The sequence below is a fragment of the Pteropus medius genome, unplaced genomic scaffold (assembly GCF_902729225.1).
Source record: "Pteropus medius unplaced genomic scaffold, Ma_sr-lr_union100, whole genome shotgun sequence".
Lineage (NCBI taxonomy): Eukaryota > Metazoa > Chordata > Mammalia > Chiroptera > Pteropodidae > Pteropus > Pteropus medius.
This window is the reverse complement of record NW_024349803.1, coordinates 19,991,354-20,008,221: the sequence shown is the minus strand read 5'-3', so window position 1 is coordinate 20,008,221 and position 16,868 is coordinate 19,991,354. Positions and strand designations below refer to the sequence as shown.

The 16,868-nt window shown below is 59.3% G+C and overlaps 3 protein-coding genes across 6 annotated transcripts in view; all 3 read left to right on the top strand.

Moving 5' to 3' along the window:
* Positions 1–6,404, top strand: part of COL7A1 (collagen type VII alpha 1 chain) — a 37,345-nt gene extending 30,941 nt beyond the window's left edge. The window contains exons 109-118 of the mRNA XM_039836812.1: positions 3,364–3,426; positions 3,531–3,647; positions 3,833–3,910; positions 4,008–4,061; positions 4,232–4,280; positions 4,868–4,900; positions 5,046–5,132; positions 5,293–5,382; positions 5,522–5,719; positions 6,059–6,404. Of these exons, the coding sequence (XP_039692746.1) occupies positions 3,364–3,426; positions 3,531–3,647; positions 3,833–3,910; positions 4,008–4,061; positions 4,232–4,280; positions 4,868–4,900; positions 5,046–5,132; positions 5,293–5,382; positions 5,522–5,719; positions 6,059–6,075 (786 nt within the window). The 3' untranslated portion in view covers positions 6,076–6,404. The remainder of the gene's footprint in view (positions 1–3,363; positions 3,427–3,530; positions 3,648–3,832; positions 3,911–4,007; positions 4,062–4,231; positions 4,281–4,867; positions 4,901–5,045; positions 5,133–5,292; positions 5,383–5,521; positions 5,720–6,058) is intronic.
* A 291-nt stretch (positions 6,405–6,695) lies between these two features.
* On the top strand, positions 6,696–8,816 carry UCN2 (urocortin 2). The gene is made up of 2 exons (XM_039837674.1): positions 6,696–6,789; positions 7,470–8,816. Exon 2 carries the CDS (start codon positions 7,482–7,484, stop codon positions 7,818–7,820), a length of 339 nt encoding a protein of 112 aa, XP_039693608.1. The 5' UTR covers positions 6,696–6,789; positions 7,470–7,481; the 3' UTR covers positions 7,821–8,816.
* A 370-nt stretch (positions 8,817–9,186) lies between these two features.
* Positions 9,187–16,868, top strand: part of PFKFB4 (6-phosphofructo-2-kinase/fructose-2,6-biphosphatase 4) — a 36,918-nt gene continuing 29,236 nt past the window's right edge. The window contains exons 1-2 of one of the 4 annotated variants that reach the window (XM_039837663.1): positions 12,806–12,945; positions 14,959–15,038. Coding sequence is in view for 3 of the 4 variants with exons in the window: in XM_039837660.1 (XP_039693594.1) it covers positions 12,849–12,945 (97 nt within the window). In the remaining variant the exon portion in view is untranslated. Of the gene's footprint in view, positions 9,293–12,761; positions 12,956–14,958; positions 15,039–16,868 lie in introns of those variants that run through there. The other 3 variants (XM_039837661.1, XM_039837660.1, XM_039837662.1) reach the window with 3 other exon arrangements.

Here is a 16,868-nt window from a genome sequence, read left to right as displayed (position 1 = left end):
CCCCACTGATTCCCCTTGCTTATCCCTGGTGTCCTGTCGCTCTCCAGGGAGACCCTGGAGCAGGGCTGCCCGGGGCCCGCGGCGAGCGTGGGGAGCCAGGCGTCCGGGTATGTTGTCCTGCTCTGCAGCCACAGCCCACTTCGGGGAACCACTTCGGGGAACCACTTCGGGGCTCCCTTTATTACAGACGTCACTTCTGAATCCAACTTCTGAGTCAATTAATTTAATATCGCCATCCAGGGTGAAGATGGCCGCCCTGGCCAGGAGGGACCCCGAGGACTTATGGTGAGTCCCCTTAGGGCAAGCGCCAGTGGTGCGACTTCGTCACCTGCCTGTGCCCTTTGTGCCTTTGGGACACTGCACCCTCCACAGCCCCCTGGTTCTCCCTGTCTGCTCTTTGCTCCTTTGCCTCCCCTATTCCCTTGGGGCCCCCGACTCAGTCCTCTGCCACCCCCTGACCTGTCTCCCCACTAGGCCCCCAAATTCTCTTCGCTCATAGTCTTCTTCTCTCACACAGGGACCCCCGGGCAGCCGGGGGGAGCGTGGGGAGAAGGTAAGGACATGGGGAAAAGGCCCCGGGGTGAGTGGGGTGGGGTTGGGTGTCGTAACTCAGGACTCGGGGCTCCTCTGTCTGGTTGGGTGAGACTTACACTTTTCCATCCAATAGGGCGACCCTGGAACCGCAGGGCTGAAGGGTGACAGGGTGAGTGGGGGCGTTGGGGAGGGCAGGGCCAAGGGTCAGGGGTGCTCCTGACTCCTCTTACTGTCTCCCATCCACTCAGGGCGACTCAGCCATAACTGTGGGGCCTCCGGGGCTACGGGGTGCCAAGGGGGACATGGTGAGTGGGTCTGCTCTCCACGTGACTGGGTCTCCGTTGGGTGTGGGTGGGGCTCCTCTGGGCTGGGCTGAGAGATCTGAGAGCTCAGAGCCTCAGGGGATGAGACCGCCAGCCCCTGATCCTGACTCTGACCCCTGACCCAGGGCGAACGAGGGCCTCCGGGCATAGATGGTGACAAAGGACCTCGCGGAGACAGTGGGAGACCCGGAGAGAAGGTACAGAGAAGAGGGTGGGGTACTCTGTATGGGGTCAGGAGGGGTTCCAGCGGGCTGCGAGTGGTAGGAGGGGGGATGGGAGGGAGTGTTTCTGGGAGTCGCAGGGAGGGGCTCCATAGAGCAACTCTGTGGAGCTCTGGGGAGGGCTCAAGGGCCTGGATGCTAGGTCACGCGGGAGCTCTGTGGGTGGCAGCTCTGTGAGAGGCGCCCTGGGAACAGCAAGGGGGCTCTTTGGGCATTAGGGGCACTCCAGGTAGGTTCAGGGACCCAGTGGTAAGAGGAAGGGGCAGAAATCTGGGAGGCCTAGGGTGAGGAATGAGCCACCCCATGGGCCACGGCTCCCAGTTCCGGCTTGCTGTGGCAGGGGCTGGAAGGGATGGGGCCACCGGCGTAACTAATGAGCTCTGCCCCAGCTGGCAGGTTCCAGCCATTCTCCAAACCTCCGGCCTGGCCTGGTCCTGATCGTGTTTCTCTCCTGGTCCCTCCCACAGGGCACCAAGGGGGAGCCTGGTGACAAGGGCTCCGCTGGGTTGCTGGGAGCACGTGGACTCACAGGACCCAGGGTAAGCCCTGCCTCAGGCACAGACCCAGAGTTACACGTCACACACACGTGTCCCATGGGTGTCCTCTGAGTGTTGGAGAGTTTCCAGCCTCCCTTGCTGTTAGCCACGTGTGTGTTCACACGGGATCTGTGTGCAGCCTGCGCCCTGGCCCGGAGTCAGCGAGTGGCTGCACGTGCAGTAGATAGGCCGGCATAAGGGACAGTCACTCTGGACGGTCATGCTGAAGGGCTGTCCTGCCCCATCTGTGTTTCCCACAGGGAGAGCCTGGTGTTGCAGGGGTTCCTGGAGACCCGGTAAGATGCCCCTGATCCCACAGGGCCCCCAGCCCCACGTGGTGACCTTTCACCTTACGCTGATCCGGTACCTTCGTGGTGTCCTCGTGTTGCCCAGGGGCTGCCACCTTCGGAGTGCCCCTATGGCAGTTCTACCCATGTGATCACCCTCGCCCATGGTGACCCTTGTCCCCACGGAAAACCCTGCCCTCCAGTGGTGGCTCCCACCCCCACCGTGTTCCCATCTGTTACATCCAGACTGATTCCCTTTGATCTGATCTCCCCTGACCTCGCATTGTCCCCTCTACCCCAGGGATCCCCAGGAAAGGACGGAGCCCCTGGTGTCCGAGGAGACAAAGGAGATATTGGCTTCATGGGTCCCCGGGGCCTCAAGGTGGGAAGGGGACTGGGTTTCCTGGTCAGGAGGTGGGATGGAGGGTGAGGCATCTGGGGTTAAAGGTCAGCTGTCTGAGGTCAGATGGTGGGGTACCCAGGGCCGACTGTGAGGTGTTAGGTCAGAGGTTGGAAGGTGGGAGGTTGGAGTGTCTGAGGCCAGTTTGGAGAGTGGTTTCAGGGTCAGGGGGTTATAGGGTCGGGTATCTAGAGGTCACTTTTCCTCCTGTCAGTGTTTTTTCTTCTCCCAGAGCGGCTTGAGGGGGATTAAAGGAGCCCTCGGCCTGGTCTCATGGAGAAAGGGAGAATAAAGTGAGTACAGAAAGAGAGTGAGAGGATGCAGGGGGTGTTAGAGAGCTCTGGGGGCCTAGGGAGCCTGGCGGCTGACCCTCCACCTGGCTACCTATGAGAGGCTCCAGCCCCTAGGCCTTGCGCCCTATAGAGCTGGCAGGGCATAAAGGAAGAGATGGTGAGTGTGGGCACATGAGTGGGAGAGGAAGGGGCGGAGTGGGCCAGGCTAACTCTTCTGCCTACTTCCTCCAGGAGGGGAGCCCAGGTGCCACCGGCCAGTGGGGGCCCCACAGCAGAGAACTGAGTGTGGTCCCAAGAGTACAGAAGTCTCCTAAACCGGTGGCAGTGGACATCAGGGGGTCAGGTTGAGCAAACGAGGTGTCCAAGTGAGGTGCGATGGGGGTTTCCATGGTGAAGGGAAGGGCTGTGGAAGATTCGGGACACTGGGGATTGGAGGCTCAAGTAGTCTTGAAACTTTCGTGGGTGGGGGTCACAGTGGGATTGAGATGGAGAGGATGAGGTGGAGCAAGGGGAATACATCGAGTCAAAGTCCTGGCAGAGTGAGAGGCAAGTGGTGAGGCTTGCCAGCGTGTCAGTCGTGTGGAGAGGGAAAACGGTGGAGTCAGAGGGCAGGGGTATTACAGCGTGGTTGGGGTCATGGGGATCGTGGCCGGTGGGGGGTCATAGGTGCCTGGGGTACGGAAGGCGTGGCCACTGGGCAGGGGGCGCATGGCGATAGAGCTGAGGGAGGCCAAGGCAGAGTGTCTCTTACACCTCTTTCTGTTCCCAGGGCGACCGAGGCTTTGATGGGCAGTCAGGACCCAAGGGTGACCAGGGCGAGAAAGGGGAGCGAGTAAGTTAAGGCCAAGGGCATCGTGAACTGAGGAGTCTGTGCTCTCTGGAAGAGGGTCCACCTTTGAGAGCTCTGATCACCGACCCTGACCTTTTTCTCCCCAGGGAGCCCCTGGAATTGGGGGTCCCCCTGGTCCCAAGGGCAACGATGGCTCTAGTGGTCTCCCCGGGCCGCCAGGCAGTGTTGGCCCTAAAGGATCCGAAGGACTTCAGGGCCAGAAGGTGAGGGGCCCTGACTCTGACTCCTGACCCCTGAACCTCCCTGACCTTTCCAACCTTACTGACCTCTGACCCTGTAACCCATCTCCCAACATCCCTGCCCCAACCTTGAGTCTAAAACCCCAAACTTGCCTTACTTCCGACTCCCACTACTTCCGACCCTGCTCACTGGTCCTTGTGTCTGACAGGGTGAGCGCGGTCCCGCTGGAGAGAGCGTGGTGGGCGCCCCCGGTGCCCCTGGGGTCCCCGGAGACAGAGGGGAGCAGGTGAGCGAGAAATGCTGGGCTTGGGGTCAGAGACGGGGTTGACCTCTGGTGTCCCTGAGATCAGAGGTCACAGCCGGGTCCCACCCGTTGCACGTAGGGGCGGCCAGGACCTGCTGGCCCCCGAGGCGAGAAGGGGGAAGCTGCGCTGACAGTGAGTGTGGGCCGGGGTGGGCCGGGCCCTTCCTCCTGCACCCCACGCCACGACCCCCTGGGCCCTGGGCCCCTGACTCGATGCTGCCTCCGTGATCCCTGCATCCCGTGCCCTTTGTGCTTCCCGGGATCCGTGGGTGCTCCGTGATCTCTGTGCTCTGGTGCTCCCAGGAGGACGACATTCGGGGCTTCGTGCGTCAGGAGATGAGCCAGCACTGCGGTGAGTGGTGCCCCACCGAGGGTCTTTGGGGTTCCATCCCCACTCCGCCCCGGCACCCCTAGACAGGGGCAGGCAGGGTCCCCAGAACTTACTGGGAGGACAAGCAGTCAAGGAGATGGGCGGAGATGGGTGGACACACAGAAGGTGCCTGTGCTTCAGGACAGACACGGTGGCAGGACTTCCCCAGCGGAGACACACAGGCAGATGTGGGTGGACGTGTAGTGTCCTGGATGCCCAGGACGGCCACATATTGGGGGGGCGGGGTAGGTGAGGGCAGAGCTAGCCCCTCCGGGCCTGACATGGGGCCAGGGGATCTCTGACAGCCTTGACGGGCACCAGAGTGACGCTGTCTCCTCCCATCTCTGTCTGCGTCTGCCTGTCTCTGACCATCTCTGTCTCTCCCTCGCCCTTTGCTGACCTGTTCCCAACGTCTCTCTTGTCCTTTCTGTTCCTCCGCTGCCTTTCTTTCTCTCTCCCTCTCTCTATGTCTCTGTCTCTCTCCCTCCCTCCCTCTCCTGCCTCTTTTCATCTTTGTCTCTTGCTCTTCCTGTCATTGCCTCTCTCCCTGGCCCCTCTACCCCCTCCAGCTTGCCAGGGCCAGTTTATCGCATCTGGATCACGTGAGTAGTTTTCTGGTATTTCCTGTTCCTGGAACTGCCCTCGCCTCAGGCCCTGCTGTGCCCATCACCTGGTCTCTGCAGGGGCTGGGCTGGGGTGGCCGCCACGGTGACTGCCGAGGCCCTGTACCTCTGCTCCTTGCTCCAGGACCCCTCCCTAGTTATGCTGCAGACACCACTGGCCCCCAGCGCCGCCCCGTGCCTGTTCTCCGGGTCTCTCATGCTGACGAGGAAGGTGAGGACAGCTGGACCCACTGGGCATGTGCGGGTGGAGCACAGACGTGGGCAGGGTGCTCATGCATGCAGGGCACATGCGTGGACACTCTTGTGCACACGTGTGGGAGGCCAGTGCTGCCTGCCCGGCCCCGTCATAGCACATCCCGCCCTGCATGCAGGCCAGGTGCCCCCCGAGGATGACGAGTATGAATACTCTGAGTATTCTGTGGAGGACTACCAGGACCCTGAGGCTCCTTGGGCTGGTGACGGTGAGAATGGCGGCTGGGCCCAGAGGGATTCGGGAAGGGGCAGGCAGAGCTGGCTCCTGCCGACCTCTCACTGACCCCAGTCACTCTCTGACTGCTGCCACCCGCCTTTCCTGACCTCCTGACCCCTCATTGGCCCCAGATCCCTGCTCGCTTCCATTGGACGAGGGCTCCTGTACTGCCTACACCCTGCGCTGGTACCATCGGGCTGTGGCGGGCAGCGCGGAGGCCTGCCACCCCTTTGTCTACGGTGGCTGTGGAGGGAATGCCAACCGTTTTGGGACCCGAGAGGCTTGCGAGCGCCGCTGCCCACCCCGGGCGGTCCAGAGCCAGGGGACAGGTATGGGCCCACTCGCCAGCCCAGCAGGGGCCTGGGCCCTGAGCCTGCCCAGATCAGGTCCCAGGTCAGGGTCCCGAGAAGTCCCCTCAGACTGGGGAGCCTCGGCAAGACTCTCCAGACCAAAGAGCTGAATAGAGAGCTCAGATGTGGGGTCCCCAGTATGGTCCCCCCATGCCCCCTCCTTGAAAGACCTGCTGAGGACGCCCTCTCTGAAGTCGGGGCTCCTGCTCCTGTGGCCCCCAGCTCCTATCTGTGTGGATCCTTCGCCCGGGGCTGCTCTGTGGCCTGTGAGTTGGGTGAGGTCAGGTGGCTCAAGACAGCTCCCAACCTGCCCCCCAGGTGCTCTCCAGAGCTGAGGCCCAGATGACGAGCTGAAGTTCAGTGACCCCTGGAGGAGCTGGTGTCTCGGCCGGACCCTGCTGTCCCTTTCCTTGGTGCTAGAGGCTTGTGTGCACGTGAGCGTGCATGAGTCTGTCCGTTATTTCAGTGACTTGGTCCCGTGGGTCTAGCCTTCCCCACTGTGGACAAACCCCCATTGTGGCTCCTGCCTCCCTGGCAGATGACTCAGTGTGGGGGTGGCTGTGGGTAGTGAGTGGACGTGACTACGTCTGACCTGCCCCTTGCCCCAAGCCTGTGATGACATGGTGCTGATTTGTGGGGGGCATTAAAGCTGCTGTTTTAAAAAGCCCCTGTTGTGACTATTCGGGGAGATGGGGGTGTTGGGAGGTAGGTTTTTCTCTGGGACGTCAGTACTATCCTGCATGGGTGCAGAATCCCTCTGTCCAGCCCTGGTCACTGCCCCGTGACCTTTCGTCCCAAACTTGTTCCAGAAAGGAGTAGAGAGGGTGGGGGCTGAGGTTATGTCCTCACTGCCCCCCAGGAGGGGATGAATCATAGGTGGGGGGCTGCCTCCTGCCAGGAGACATGCCCCAGCTCCCACTCCTGGGGGCCGAGGGGGATAAAGGGCCCTGAAGGGGGCAGAGGGTGAGGTCACAGCGCAGTGCTGCCCGGCCCCAGCCCGGGGCAGTCACAGTGGCCCTGACTTACCCCAGAGGAGGCTGCTGCTTCTGGTAGGACGAGGGTCAGTGTGGGACGGGCAGGGTCTTGGGGGTTGACTGGATCTGGGCTCTGGGCGAGTGGAGGTCTCTGGACCCGAGGGGCTCTGGGGTTTCTGGCTCTCCTCTCCTCAGGGACCTGGATTCTGCCCTTCCGCAAGGACTCTCGCTCGGACCTCGGGCTCCCGTTTGTCCCCGTGTTTCTCTGTCTCATTTCCATGGCCGCCGTCTGCCTCGGGGCGGGTTTCTGCCGCCCTCTCTCCCGGGCTGGCTTCGTTTTGCTCGGCCTCTGTCCCTCGTTCATCTCCATTTCCTCCTCCTCCTCCTCCCTCTCTCCTCTCCCTCGCACTCTGCTCTCTCTCTCCCTGTGTATAAATATAGGTATTTACACGCTCTCTGCTTCTGGATTTCTGTCTCTTTATCTCTGTCTCACTCATTGTCTTTCTCACCCTTTCTGTCTCTCCGGCCCCTTCTCTGTCAGGCTGGATTTTCCGTCTCCTTGTGGTCTCTCCTGGTCCCTTCATCTCCGTCTTTACTTCTCCCTGTCCTTGGCCTGGCCTCTCTCATCTCTACCCCTCAGTCTCCTTCTCTTGGTGACTCGGTCCCCCTCTCCGTCGCTCTGCGTTCCCCACGTGTCTCCGTCCCTGAGCCACAGCTGTCCCCAGCCCTGCCCTGAGCCCGTTTTCTCCTCGCAGCCTGACCACACGATGACCAGGTGCACTCTGATGATGCTGATGGCGCTGATGCTGGGCAGGGTCCCACTTGCCCCGGCGACCCCTAGCCCGGCCTTCCAGCTCCTCCCTCAGAACTTTCCTGAGGCCACCCCCTGCCCTGTGCTCTCGGAGAGCCCCTCAGCCAGCACCACAGGCCCCTCTGCTGCTTGGAGCCACCCCAGCCCTGGCCCCCGCCCTGGCCCACGCATCACCCTCTCGCTGGATGTCCCCCTTGGCCTCCTGCAGATCCTACTGGAGCAGGCCCGGGCCAGAGCTGCAAGGGAGCAGGCTGCCGCCAACGCTCACATCCTGGCCCATGTCGGCCGCCGCTGAACCTGAGGGAGGGGGTCACAGTGATGGGCCCAGCTGGATGGGGCCACCTGGAGGGCAGAGGCAGAGCTGGTTGATACTACTTCTGGGCATGGGGCATGTGGACACTGCCATATGGAGTCACTGCCATGTGGCGTCATATCACATCTGAGTGCCTCACCGAGTCACAGTGTGTCTGGATGCCTGGACGTTGCCATGTCGGGTGGCTGCCAAGTGGAGTCTTGCCATGCTTGGGAGTCTCACGGACTTATGATGTGTCTGAACAGCTTGGACTCTACCGTGGCAGGTCGCTACCACGTGGAAGCTTGTTCTGTGTGGGTGCCCCACGGTCACAGCATCTGGACATCACCACATATGGTCACTCACAGGAACCTCAATACAGGAGCCTATCGCTGCACCTGAGACCAGTCCACCTAAGACCAGTCCGACAGGTCTGCCCTGCCCCGTAGGTCAGGGAAGTGCTGCCTGCATGTTTTGTGCTCCCTGAGGCAGCAACCATCCCAGATGGACGGGGCTTCGACGTCTCCAGGCATGAATGGAGGCCTTAGTGGGAGGTCTGTGGCTGTGGCAGCCTTGCCTGTGTGGGGGTGTGTGTGCATGTGTGGCTTCACCTCTGGTATCTGACAGCTGCGAGTATGTGTGAGCAAGGTGAAGACATGCAAGGGGGCTGGGAGGAACAGGTGCTTGTCTCCCAAACCTGCGTGAAGCATGCACAACACACAGCCAGGCACCGTCCTACCTACACACCTGCACACCCAGCCTCGGCCCTTGGACACACGTGGCTCAGGGGTAGGGAGGCGCAGGCTGCCCCGGCTCCAGCCAAACTCTGCCCCTCCCTCTTCAAATTGTCCTGAACGAATGTGCTCACTTTTCGGGGCCTGTTTCCTCATCTGTGAAGCAGAGCGATGCCACCAAGCTTCCCGTGAGCATTGATGGACAAGTGTACGTGAAGGTTCTGGCGTGCAGGAAGAACTCAATAAACGTAGTGATGAGAAAGTCGCACTGTCGTGTGCACCCGGACAGTGACACGTGGAGGCTGAGTCGCAGCTGGCTGCTGCCCCTCTTCCCACTCCCAACTCCTCATTTCACAGACCTCTCCCGGACAGTGTGCACAGGCTCGCCTGAGGATGCGGCTGCCGCGCTGGGCGGTGTAAACCCCAGCTGGAGACAAGGGCAGACACTGGACAGCATGGACAGCTCTGGCTAGAGAGAGGCAATAATGATACGAATGAGGCCGCCTGGGCTGGGGGCACTGATGTTATCTCACGGTCGAAGGCAGCCCTGGGGGGCGGGCCCAGGGCAGGGCTGGGGAGGCGGGGCCATGGGCAAGCTTCTCCCTCCAGAGCCAGAGGGCGGAGTTGCCCAACTTCACACCGTAGGGGGCAGTAGCCCAGGCCAGTTGGGTTGCAGAATGGACAGAGGCACGGAAGAAGGCAGCTCCCTGATGGCCTCTGGGTCAAGGAGCAGCAGGCAGGGTAGGAACGGAGCAGCATGGAAAGGGCGGGGGATTGGGGAATGACTTGGGCACAGTGGGGTGGGCTGGAAGGGCTATGAGGTATTGGGGATCTCTGTAGATATAGGGGTGCTCTGAAGGGCATCAATCTGTCAGTGGTCTGGAAGAGGGGGGACATTGTCGCCTGCAGGGGAAAGGGGGCTGGGCCAAGGGGGAACTATAAATAGCTTCTTCCTCCAGCCCAGGGGGAGGGACAACCAGCTGGAGCTGCCCGAGGCCCTCCCACTAGGCCCTTTGCTGGCCTCCAAGGGGTCACGTTTGTCCAGGTCCCTCCTCAGGGGTCACACCGGTTTGAGGAGGCCCAGAGGCTCATTTGGGAAGGTTTTCATATGATGTGGCTTTAATCCTTAAACCAGCATTTCTAGGATACCTACTGTGAGCCTTGTGTCCTTCCTGAGCACTTACTGTGTTCTCTGTACTGATCATGAACCTCTTTGAGACCTTTCTGTGGTCCCGGGATGGTCTTGAATCACTTTTAGCACCTACTGTGTGTCCTGTGCCAGGCCGGAATCAGCAAGTGCAGATCATGGTCACATGGCTCCGTGCCCCCAAGGGGGAACCTCACACCCTCTGTGAGCTCTGGGTCCAGAGACACACTGGACGATCGTTGGCCAGAAATGGCCAGAGGAAGCTGGAACTCCTGGGAACTCCCTGAAGCTCTCAGTGGCGGCAGAGAGAGGAGGGGAGTGAAGGGGAAGGGAGGCAGCGAGAGAGGCCGGCCCACTGCAGCCTGTGTCTGTGTGGGCCTGAGTGCAGAGCTCGTTAGTGTGTGTGCGCCTGAAGCTGTGTTCACAGTCATGTTTTCGTGCACTGGTGTGTGGGTTTGTGTGGCATTTACTGATGTCCCTGGGTCTTTATGCTGCAAAGGGTGGCTTGGTGGACTGGCCAGGACAGGATGGAAGAATTTGAGCATTGAGAATTGAGGACTCCAGGCACCTCAGAGCTTGTAGCTTGGGAAACTGGTGGGATGTCCAGTGGTGAGTGCAGAGGGCACCACGGGAGGCAACCAGGGCCAGGCTAGGCGGGTTCACGGTGGGGAGAGACTGAGCAGGATGTGTTCACACACGAGTGCACGCTGACATCCTGGCACCCTTCCCACCCCCGGGCTAGTCTAGCTGGTTCACTTTGGGATGGCCCCAAGGAGGGAAAAGCCATGAGGGCCAGTTTTTCTATTGAGTATCTACTGATATGGAGGGAGCAGAAAGCCAGGAGACCATCTCCATGGAGGGGACAAGTAAGTGCACAGGTGTGGAGGTGGGAGTGGGCGATAGTGTAAGGTGCGGGAGGTTGGAAAGGCCGGAAGTGGCGCTGAGTTCATCCTGCGCTGTGGGCTGGCTCTGTGACCCTGGGCCCCACTTCCCTTCCTCAGTTTCCTGAGAAATGGGGTCATGGGAGGGGAGATGGGGAATAACCTCAGAGCAGATGTGCACCCTGGCCTTGGGGAGGGGCCCCAGGCTCCGCCAACTGTCGACCTATGGCCTCCCACTGGATATAGGGACTTGGGCGGGTATGTCTGGGTCAGCCCAGGCTTAGATTAGGGGAAGAGTGGGAGGTGGAGAGCCACTGCCTTTCCTGGGAAGCCAGGCTCAGACGGACTGGGTATGGCTTCCCAGACATGGCCCTGGCTTCCTGTCTAGCCCTGGCTACCCTCTACCCCAAGCCTTTGACTAACATCACAAGGGGGCTGGGGAGGGGTGTGGGTAGGCCCGATGGGGTGCTGAGTGTCTGCGGACATTAGAGGCGGAAGCCTTTGCAATCAGTGCTGGTGGTTGGAAAGGGTGTGGCATGTGGTAACATGGTCTCTGAGGCCAGGGTGGCCCAAAGATGACCTTGGCAGTGGATAGGAGATGGACAGGAGGGCTGGTTGTGTCAGGAACAGAATGAGTGGCTTTAGAGGAGTAGGAAGCAGGAGGGTGGTCACAAGGGGCACCCTGCTCATCAGGAGCCACCCATGGGTGTGCTCAGAGCTGCTGGGCATGAGGTAGAGGGAGGTGGGGGTGGACACTGTAGAGGGAGGGTGAAGGAGGAAGTGGCTGAATCTGTCTGAGGCAGAGCATCCCCAGGGGAGGCAACTAGAGCTGGTTTCAGGGAGAGTCTAGGTGGGTTTCCAGCATGCAGACCTCCTGAATCTTCACTTCCTGTGAAGCAGGCAAGCCATCTGTGTCAGTTATCTTAAATATCCTTGCCAGGCTCTGAAGGGATGGGGGTGATTTGGGGACTAACCCAAGACAGGGGTATGGCAAGGAGGGCAGAAGTGCTGCACCTGTAGTGTACTGGATTGAGCCTTGTTCTGCATGGCCCTAGCACCTGGCTCCTGGCTGGGCACGCTTTGGGCAGAGAGAACTTGAGGTTGCAGTGATCTTCCCAAGGGGTGTGGTGGAGGACATCGCTAGAGGGCAGTGTGATAAATTCCAACAGTGTCGGTAGGGCCCCGGGGGCAGAGAGAATCCAAAGCTTAAAGAGACTGAGCTGAGGAGTCAGAGAGGAGAGTGACCCAGGGGTTTTGAACTCCCAGATCTCTCCCTTGCCTTTTGCCTCGATTGCATTTTTTTAGAGACAGGAGAGAAATAATATAATGAACGATAACATTACTGTGCTTTAGAGTGGATTTCTCAGACAAAAAAGACACATTTAATCTTGTAAGATTGATGACATCCATATTCCATTTTCCTGAGATAGGCTGACTAAAAAAAGTGAAACTTACGATTTAAAATTTAATTGGTAAAAATGAGTCCTGTTAGGAGTAAGATGCTGCCAAGGCCTAGCGAATCCCCAGGGAGCTTGGTTACGAGGTCCCCCTCACGTGCTCCAGGTGGGCTGGGTTTTGGTCTGAGCTCCCAGTAGCTAAGGCAAAGAGAGAAACACGATCAATTTTGAGATTCGCCTTGTCCGTGAGATAAAGGAGCTTTCAGCGTAGTTGAGCAGTTCGCTCCAATGGGCGAGGGAGAGTCCCAGGACTCAGAGCAGATGAGAGAGAGAGTCGGGCGCAAGTTCCGCAGGCACAGAGGGGTTGCAGTCGAGACCTCATGCTAGTGATGAGAGCCAGTGTATGCACACACCTCCCTCCTGGGGGCCCTGAGGTCCCTCGTAGCAGGGAGCAGAACCTCGGGTGCCCTGAGGACAAGGTGGCGGCGCCCACGGAGAGGCCTTGGGAGATGCCTATGCAAATCAGCACGGTCGAGTAGAGTGTGCTGGGCTGGTTCACGCGGGGCGGGGCCTGCACCATCCAGGACTTGCATCTGCTGGGAGTTGGGCATGCGCGTCGTGGATGCCCGCACGAAGGGCGGCCCGCTTGGCCAGATCCCGGCTGGTCCGCGAGTTGGGCATGCGTCGTCGGAGGCCAGGCCCTCCAGTGGGGGTGGAGCCTACTCGTTCCGGGGCGGGGCCTGCGAGGCGTTGAACACTCGTCATCGCGGCTTGAGGAGGGGCGGGGCCTATAGGCGGGGCCTCGAGTGGCCGGAGTTGGCCCAGCTACCAGGGGCTAGAAGCGTCGCAGCCCGACTCCTCACGAGTCCGGGATGGCGTCCCCACGGGAATTGACCCAGAACCCCCTAAAGAAGATCTGGATGCCGTATAGCAATGGGCGGCCCGCCCTGCACGCCTGCCAGCGCGGCGGTGAGGCAGGGTCCGCAGGGAGAGGGGAGGGCGGAGCACGGGAATGGGTGGATAGGGAGGCCTGGGCAGTGGTCTCGCGGGGAGAGGGGGCCGGGAGCCGGTGGGGAACCGGGAACAGGTGAGGCTGTCTTGACTGGTGGGAGGGGAGCAGGAACAGGTGGGGTCCGGCGACAGGTGTGGCAGAGCAGGGGGCGGGGACAGGTATGCGATGATGTCTCAGCTCGGTGGGGCTAGGTCTGGCCGCCATCACCTCGGGGAGTGACCCAGGCCCATCTGCATCCCACAGTGCCCTCCCCGCTTCAGGCCTGGGTAGCGCTCGGAGGCTCTGTCCTGCCCTCTTTGCAGGCCAGAGAGCGTGGGCCGGGTGGTTGAACCGGGTCTGAGTGTGTTGACCCTAGAAGAATTGGCCTTTCTGAGCCCAGAACTTTCAAAGGCCTAAGAGTGGGCTAGTCCTCCAGAGGGAGGAAGGGCACTTCTTGGCTTTCATCCCCCATCTCCATGCCCAAAAACAGAGTTTTAAGAGGAATTTTCAGGGAAGTGTAGATGTGAGCAGGTTAGAGACAGGGAGAACATGGTGCCATATCGGCCTGTCTGTGTGTCCAGGGCACACAGCATTCTCGTGGGGTCATGGGTAAATGCTAAAATCCAAGGGTGAAACATCTAGGAGACATGCTGAAATTCGGGGGCTCACCTTTCCTGGGGTCCTGGGTGTTTAATCCACTACCCAGACTTTCTGCTTGTCCTTCAATGAGTCTGGAACCTTTTTATTACCAAGAAACATAAAGATTTGTTTTAGGAGTAACTGAAACATTGTGATGAATTTGTGAGTTGGCAAGGACCTCAGAGAACATCTCGTCCAACTCTTGGTCCAGATATGGAGGTGGAGGTCACAAGACTGGGCTGTGTGTGAGGGGTCTCCCTGCACTCCTGCCTGCTTGGGCATGATAAAGGAAGGGAGAGTGCCGTCTTTGAGGTCAGCCTGGGGTCCTTGGCTTTGACCATGATGCGAGTCCTGCCTCACTGTGGGAACCGGCAGAGGGCGGCCATGGCTTTGACCAGACATTCTGGTAGGTCATGGCTCTTACTATAACGTAGGTCCTGGTGAGGGACCAAGGCTGTGATCATGCTTTTGGTCCTGGGGCCATGGCTTTACAGGCAGTGTGCTCTGAGTCTTGAGGGCTATGCCCACACCCTAACCAGCCCTCCTTCCAGACTTTCCTGGAGGTGTGGAGGCCGAGGCCCCTTCCTGTTGGGAGCGGCTGCTGTTACTACATAAAGGGGAAGGAGCGAGAACCTGGGCTTTGGAGGCGGGGACTCTCAAGCCACATCATGGCTTAACTGTGTGATCTTGGGTAAGCGGCTGACCCTCTGGGGCTCGGGTTCCTCACGACGGTCATCGTCCTGCTCCATGAAGCTGCTGTGAGCCTCTTACTGAGTAGGGGCTCGATAAGGGGTGGCCGAGCCTTTTGTGGTTTCCTTCCGCCACTCTTTCTCTGCTTCTTGCTACTTCAGACTCTCCAAGTCTGCAATTAAAATATGGCTCTGGCATGAGCAGAGGGGTCTCGTGCCATCGCACTGTCTCTGGGCGGAGAGGAGGTGGCAGCCAAGAGGCCAAAGATGGGAGGGTTTGGGCCCAGGCTAGGGTCAGAGTTCACAGCAGGGAGTGAGTAAGCAGTGACTGAGGCGGAACCTGCTGGTGCAGCACCTGGAGTTCCCAGAGCCTACATTTGTGCAGCGTCTTGTCCTCTGCAGGGCGGGCTTATGACTAGGTTGGAGGACCATGAGGACAGGTGAGGACCCGTTGGTGGGTGGTGGGTAGAAGTTGACTTGATCACAGTGCTTTGTAGAGAAGAGGACGCGGGGCCCATGGCTGGTCTGTGCGTGCGGAGGCTTGTCTCTGGGGTCTAGCCCTCGCTCCTCCGGGCACCAGAGGCGGGTGGACTGAGGGCTGTCCCATGCGCCTGTCGCGTCCACTCTCCACTAGCAATTCTTCCTCCTTTTGATAAAATTCAGAGCCACACGCGAGGTTCGGAAGCTGTTACCTTCTTCATCATCGACCCCTCAGTTCAGACCTGGAGGAGCTCAGCGGGCAGGTGAGGCAGGGGACGGAGAGAGGACTTGGAGAGTGGCAGAAAAGACAATATTTATCTGATGGCTTTTTTAGCCAAAAGGTGTCAAAACCCTTCCTGTGACTGGTATGTGCACAGAACATGGGAGAGATGACTTCCTGTCCCCTCTGAACAAGATCGCAGGTTGCCTTATTTTAAAGAACTCTTCCTTCCCAGCCTGGCCCAAGGAAGTGGGAACAGACACAGTTCAGGAATCAGTTCTGGAACCCACCTCAGGGACTTGTGGCTGTCTCTGTGGTAACACTGTGAGAAAATGGTCACTGTTCGGCATCAGGCTTGTGTCCGGCCTCTTGGTGCCTTGAGCAAATGTACAGGAAAAGGAACTGGCGAGGGAAGTTGAGTTGACATGTCTTCAGATTTCCTTCCGCATATACCCAGGGTGCTAAACAGTGTGTCCTGCTGTCCCGTTTCTCAGTGTCGGGGCTATTGAGGGCCCAGAGCTGCAGTTCTGGCTGCATACCCCAGCTCCCCTGGTCCAGGCTCTGTGTTTTGGCGCAGTCGTGTGTGTGCCCCCCATGGGGGCCGGCCTTAGTTTGCAATTTCACATTGCCAGGACTTTCCCAGTGTTTTACTGCTGGAAGCATAGCTGTTGTGAATATACTTGTACTTTGATTTTTCTTTTGAGTCATTATTTCCTTGGCAGTTTATCTTGAGGAACAGAGACAATAGGTAACTTATTACTCCTGCTTTGCATCCAGCCCAGAATTGTTGCCCTGCCTGCTCACCATGGCTGTGCACGGGGAAGGGGAATGGTGTCAGCAAATGTGGGAGGAGGCCAGGGAGTCTCTGGGAAGATAGAAGATGTGCAGGACCCCAGTCCTGAAGTTGCGGAAGAGGCCATCAGGGGGGTAATCGGAAGGGGCAGCCGCATCGTAAGGAGCAAGAGGGATGCAGGTCCCCCCCTCCCAGTTAGCAGTGATGCACTGTCCTGCAGCTGCTTGAGAGCCCCAGCCAGTGGCCAGGAATTGTGCAAACAGCGCGGCTTACTGGCCTTCAGGATTCAGGCACTTGCCTAACTTGTTTTTCTCTCGCCTTAGTCAATGCCGAGGTTTTTCTACAAGTTTCCTCACTCTTGCTCACAGTCAGTCTATTTCGTGAGATCCCTCCTTCCCTCCCCTGGGGTTTACGGTGTTATATCTGTCCAAAGGTCGTGCACGGGAGCAGTAGAGCCCTCAATGGCAAGCAGGGCCCTTTACTTCTCCGTAGGGCCTGCCTGGAGACAGACAAGTGCCTCTGTGCCCCAAGTCCCAAGAGCAGTTGGTGCTGAGCTGCACCTGTGCTCTTAGCTGGGCATGCTGCCAGGGCTGGGCAGAGGGCACAGCTTTCCCAAAGCGCTCAGGCTTTTACATAGAGATAGCACTAGACCTTACTGAGGGACTGTCGTCCCATTTCACAGGGGAGGACACCGAGACACAGAGTCGCCAGTAAGTGTCAGAGTCAAGATGGGAACTCAGGCCTCTCTGACTCCTGACCCCTGAGCAGGGCTGGCCCTGGGGCCGCTGTGCTCGTTAAGGAGACAGCCTGAGCAGTTCGGCCTGGCAGTCTGTCTAAGGAGTGCTTCCAGGTGAAGGCACTTGCAGAGCCACGTGGGCAAAGGTGGGGCACTGACAGGTCCCCACCTCTGTCTATCTATCTGTGTACTGTGGGTTCACCTGGCCCAGGCCCTGAAGATGATGAAAGGGAAGCTTCCTGAGGCTGCTGAGGTGAGGCCACGTTGAAAGCTGAGCTGGGTCACATGAGGCTGACAGTTCTGCTGCCTTGGTGTCTGTCCTAGCGGGCCGGGGACTGGGAGGG

What these genes read in the sequence shown, in the direction of transcription:
- UCN2 (XM_039837674.1), top strand. Translation starts at nt 7,482, where the DNA reads ATGACCAGGTGCACTCTGATGATGCTGATGGCGCTGATGCTGGGCAGG.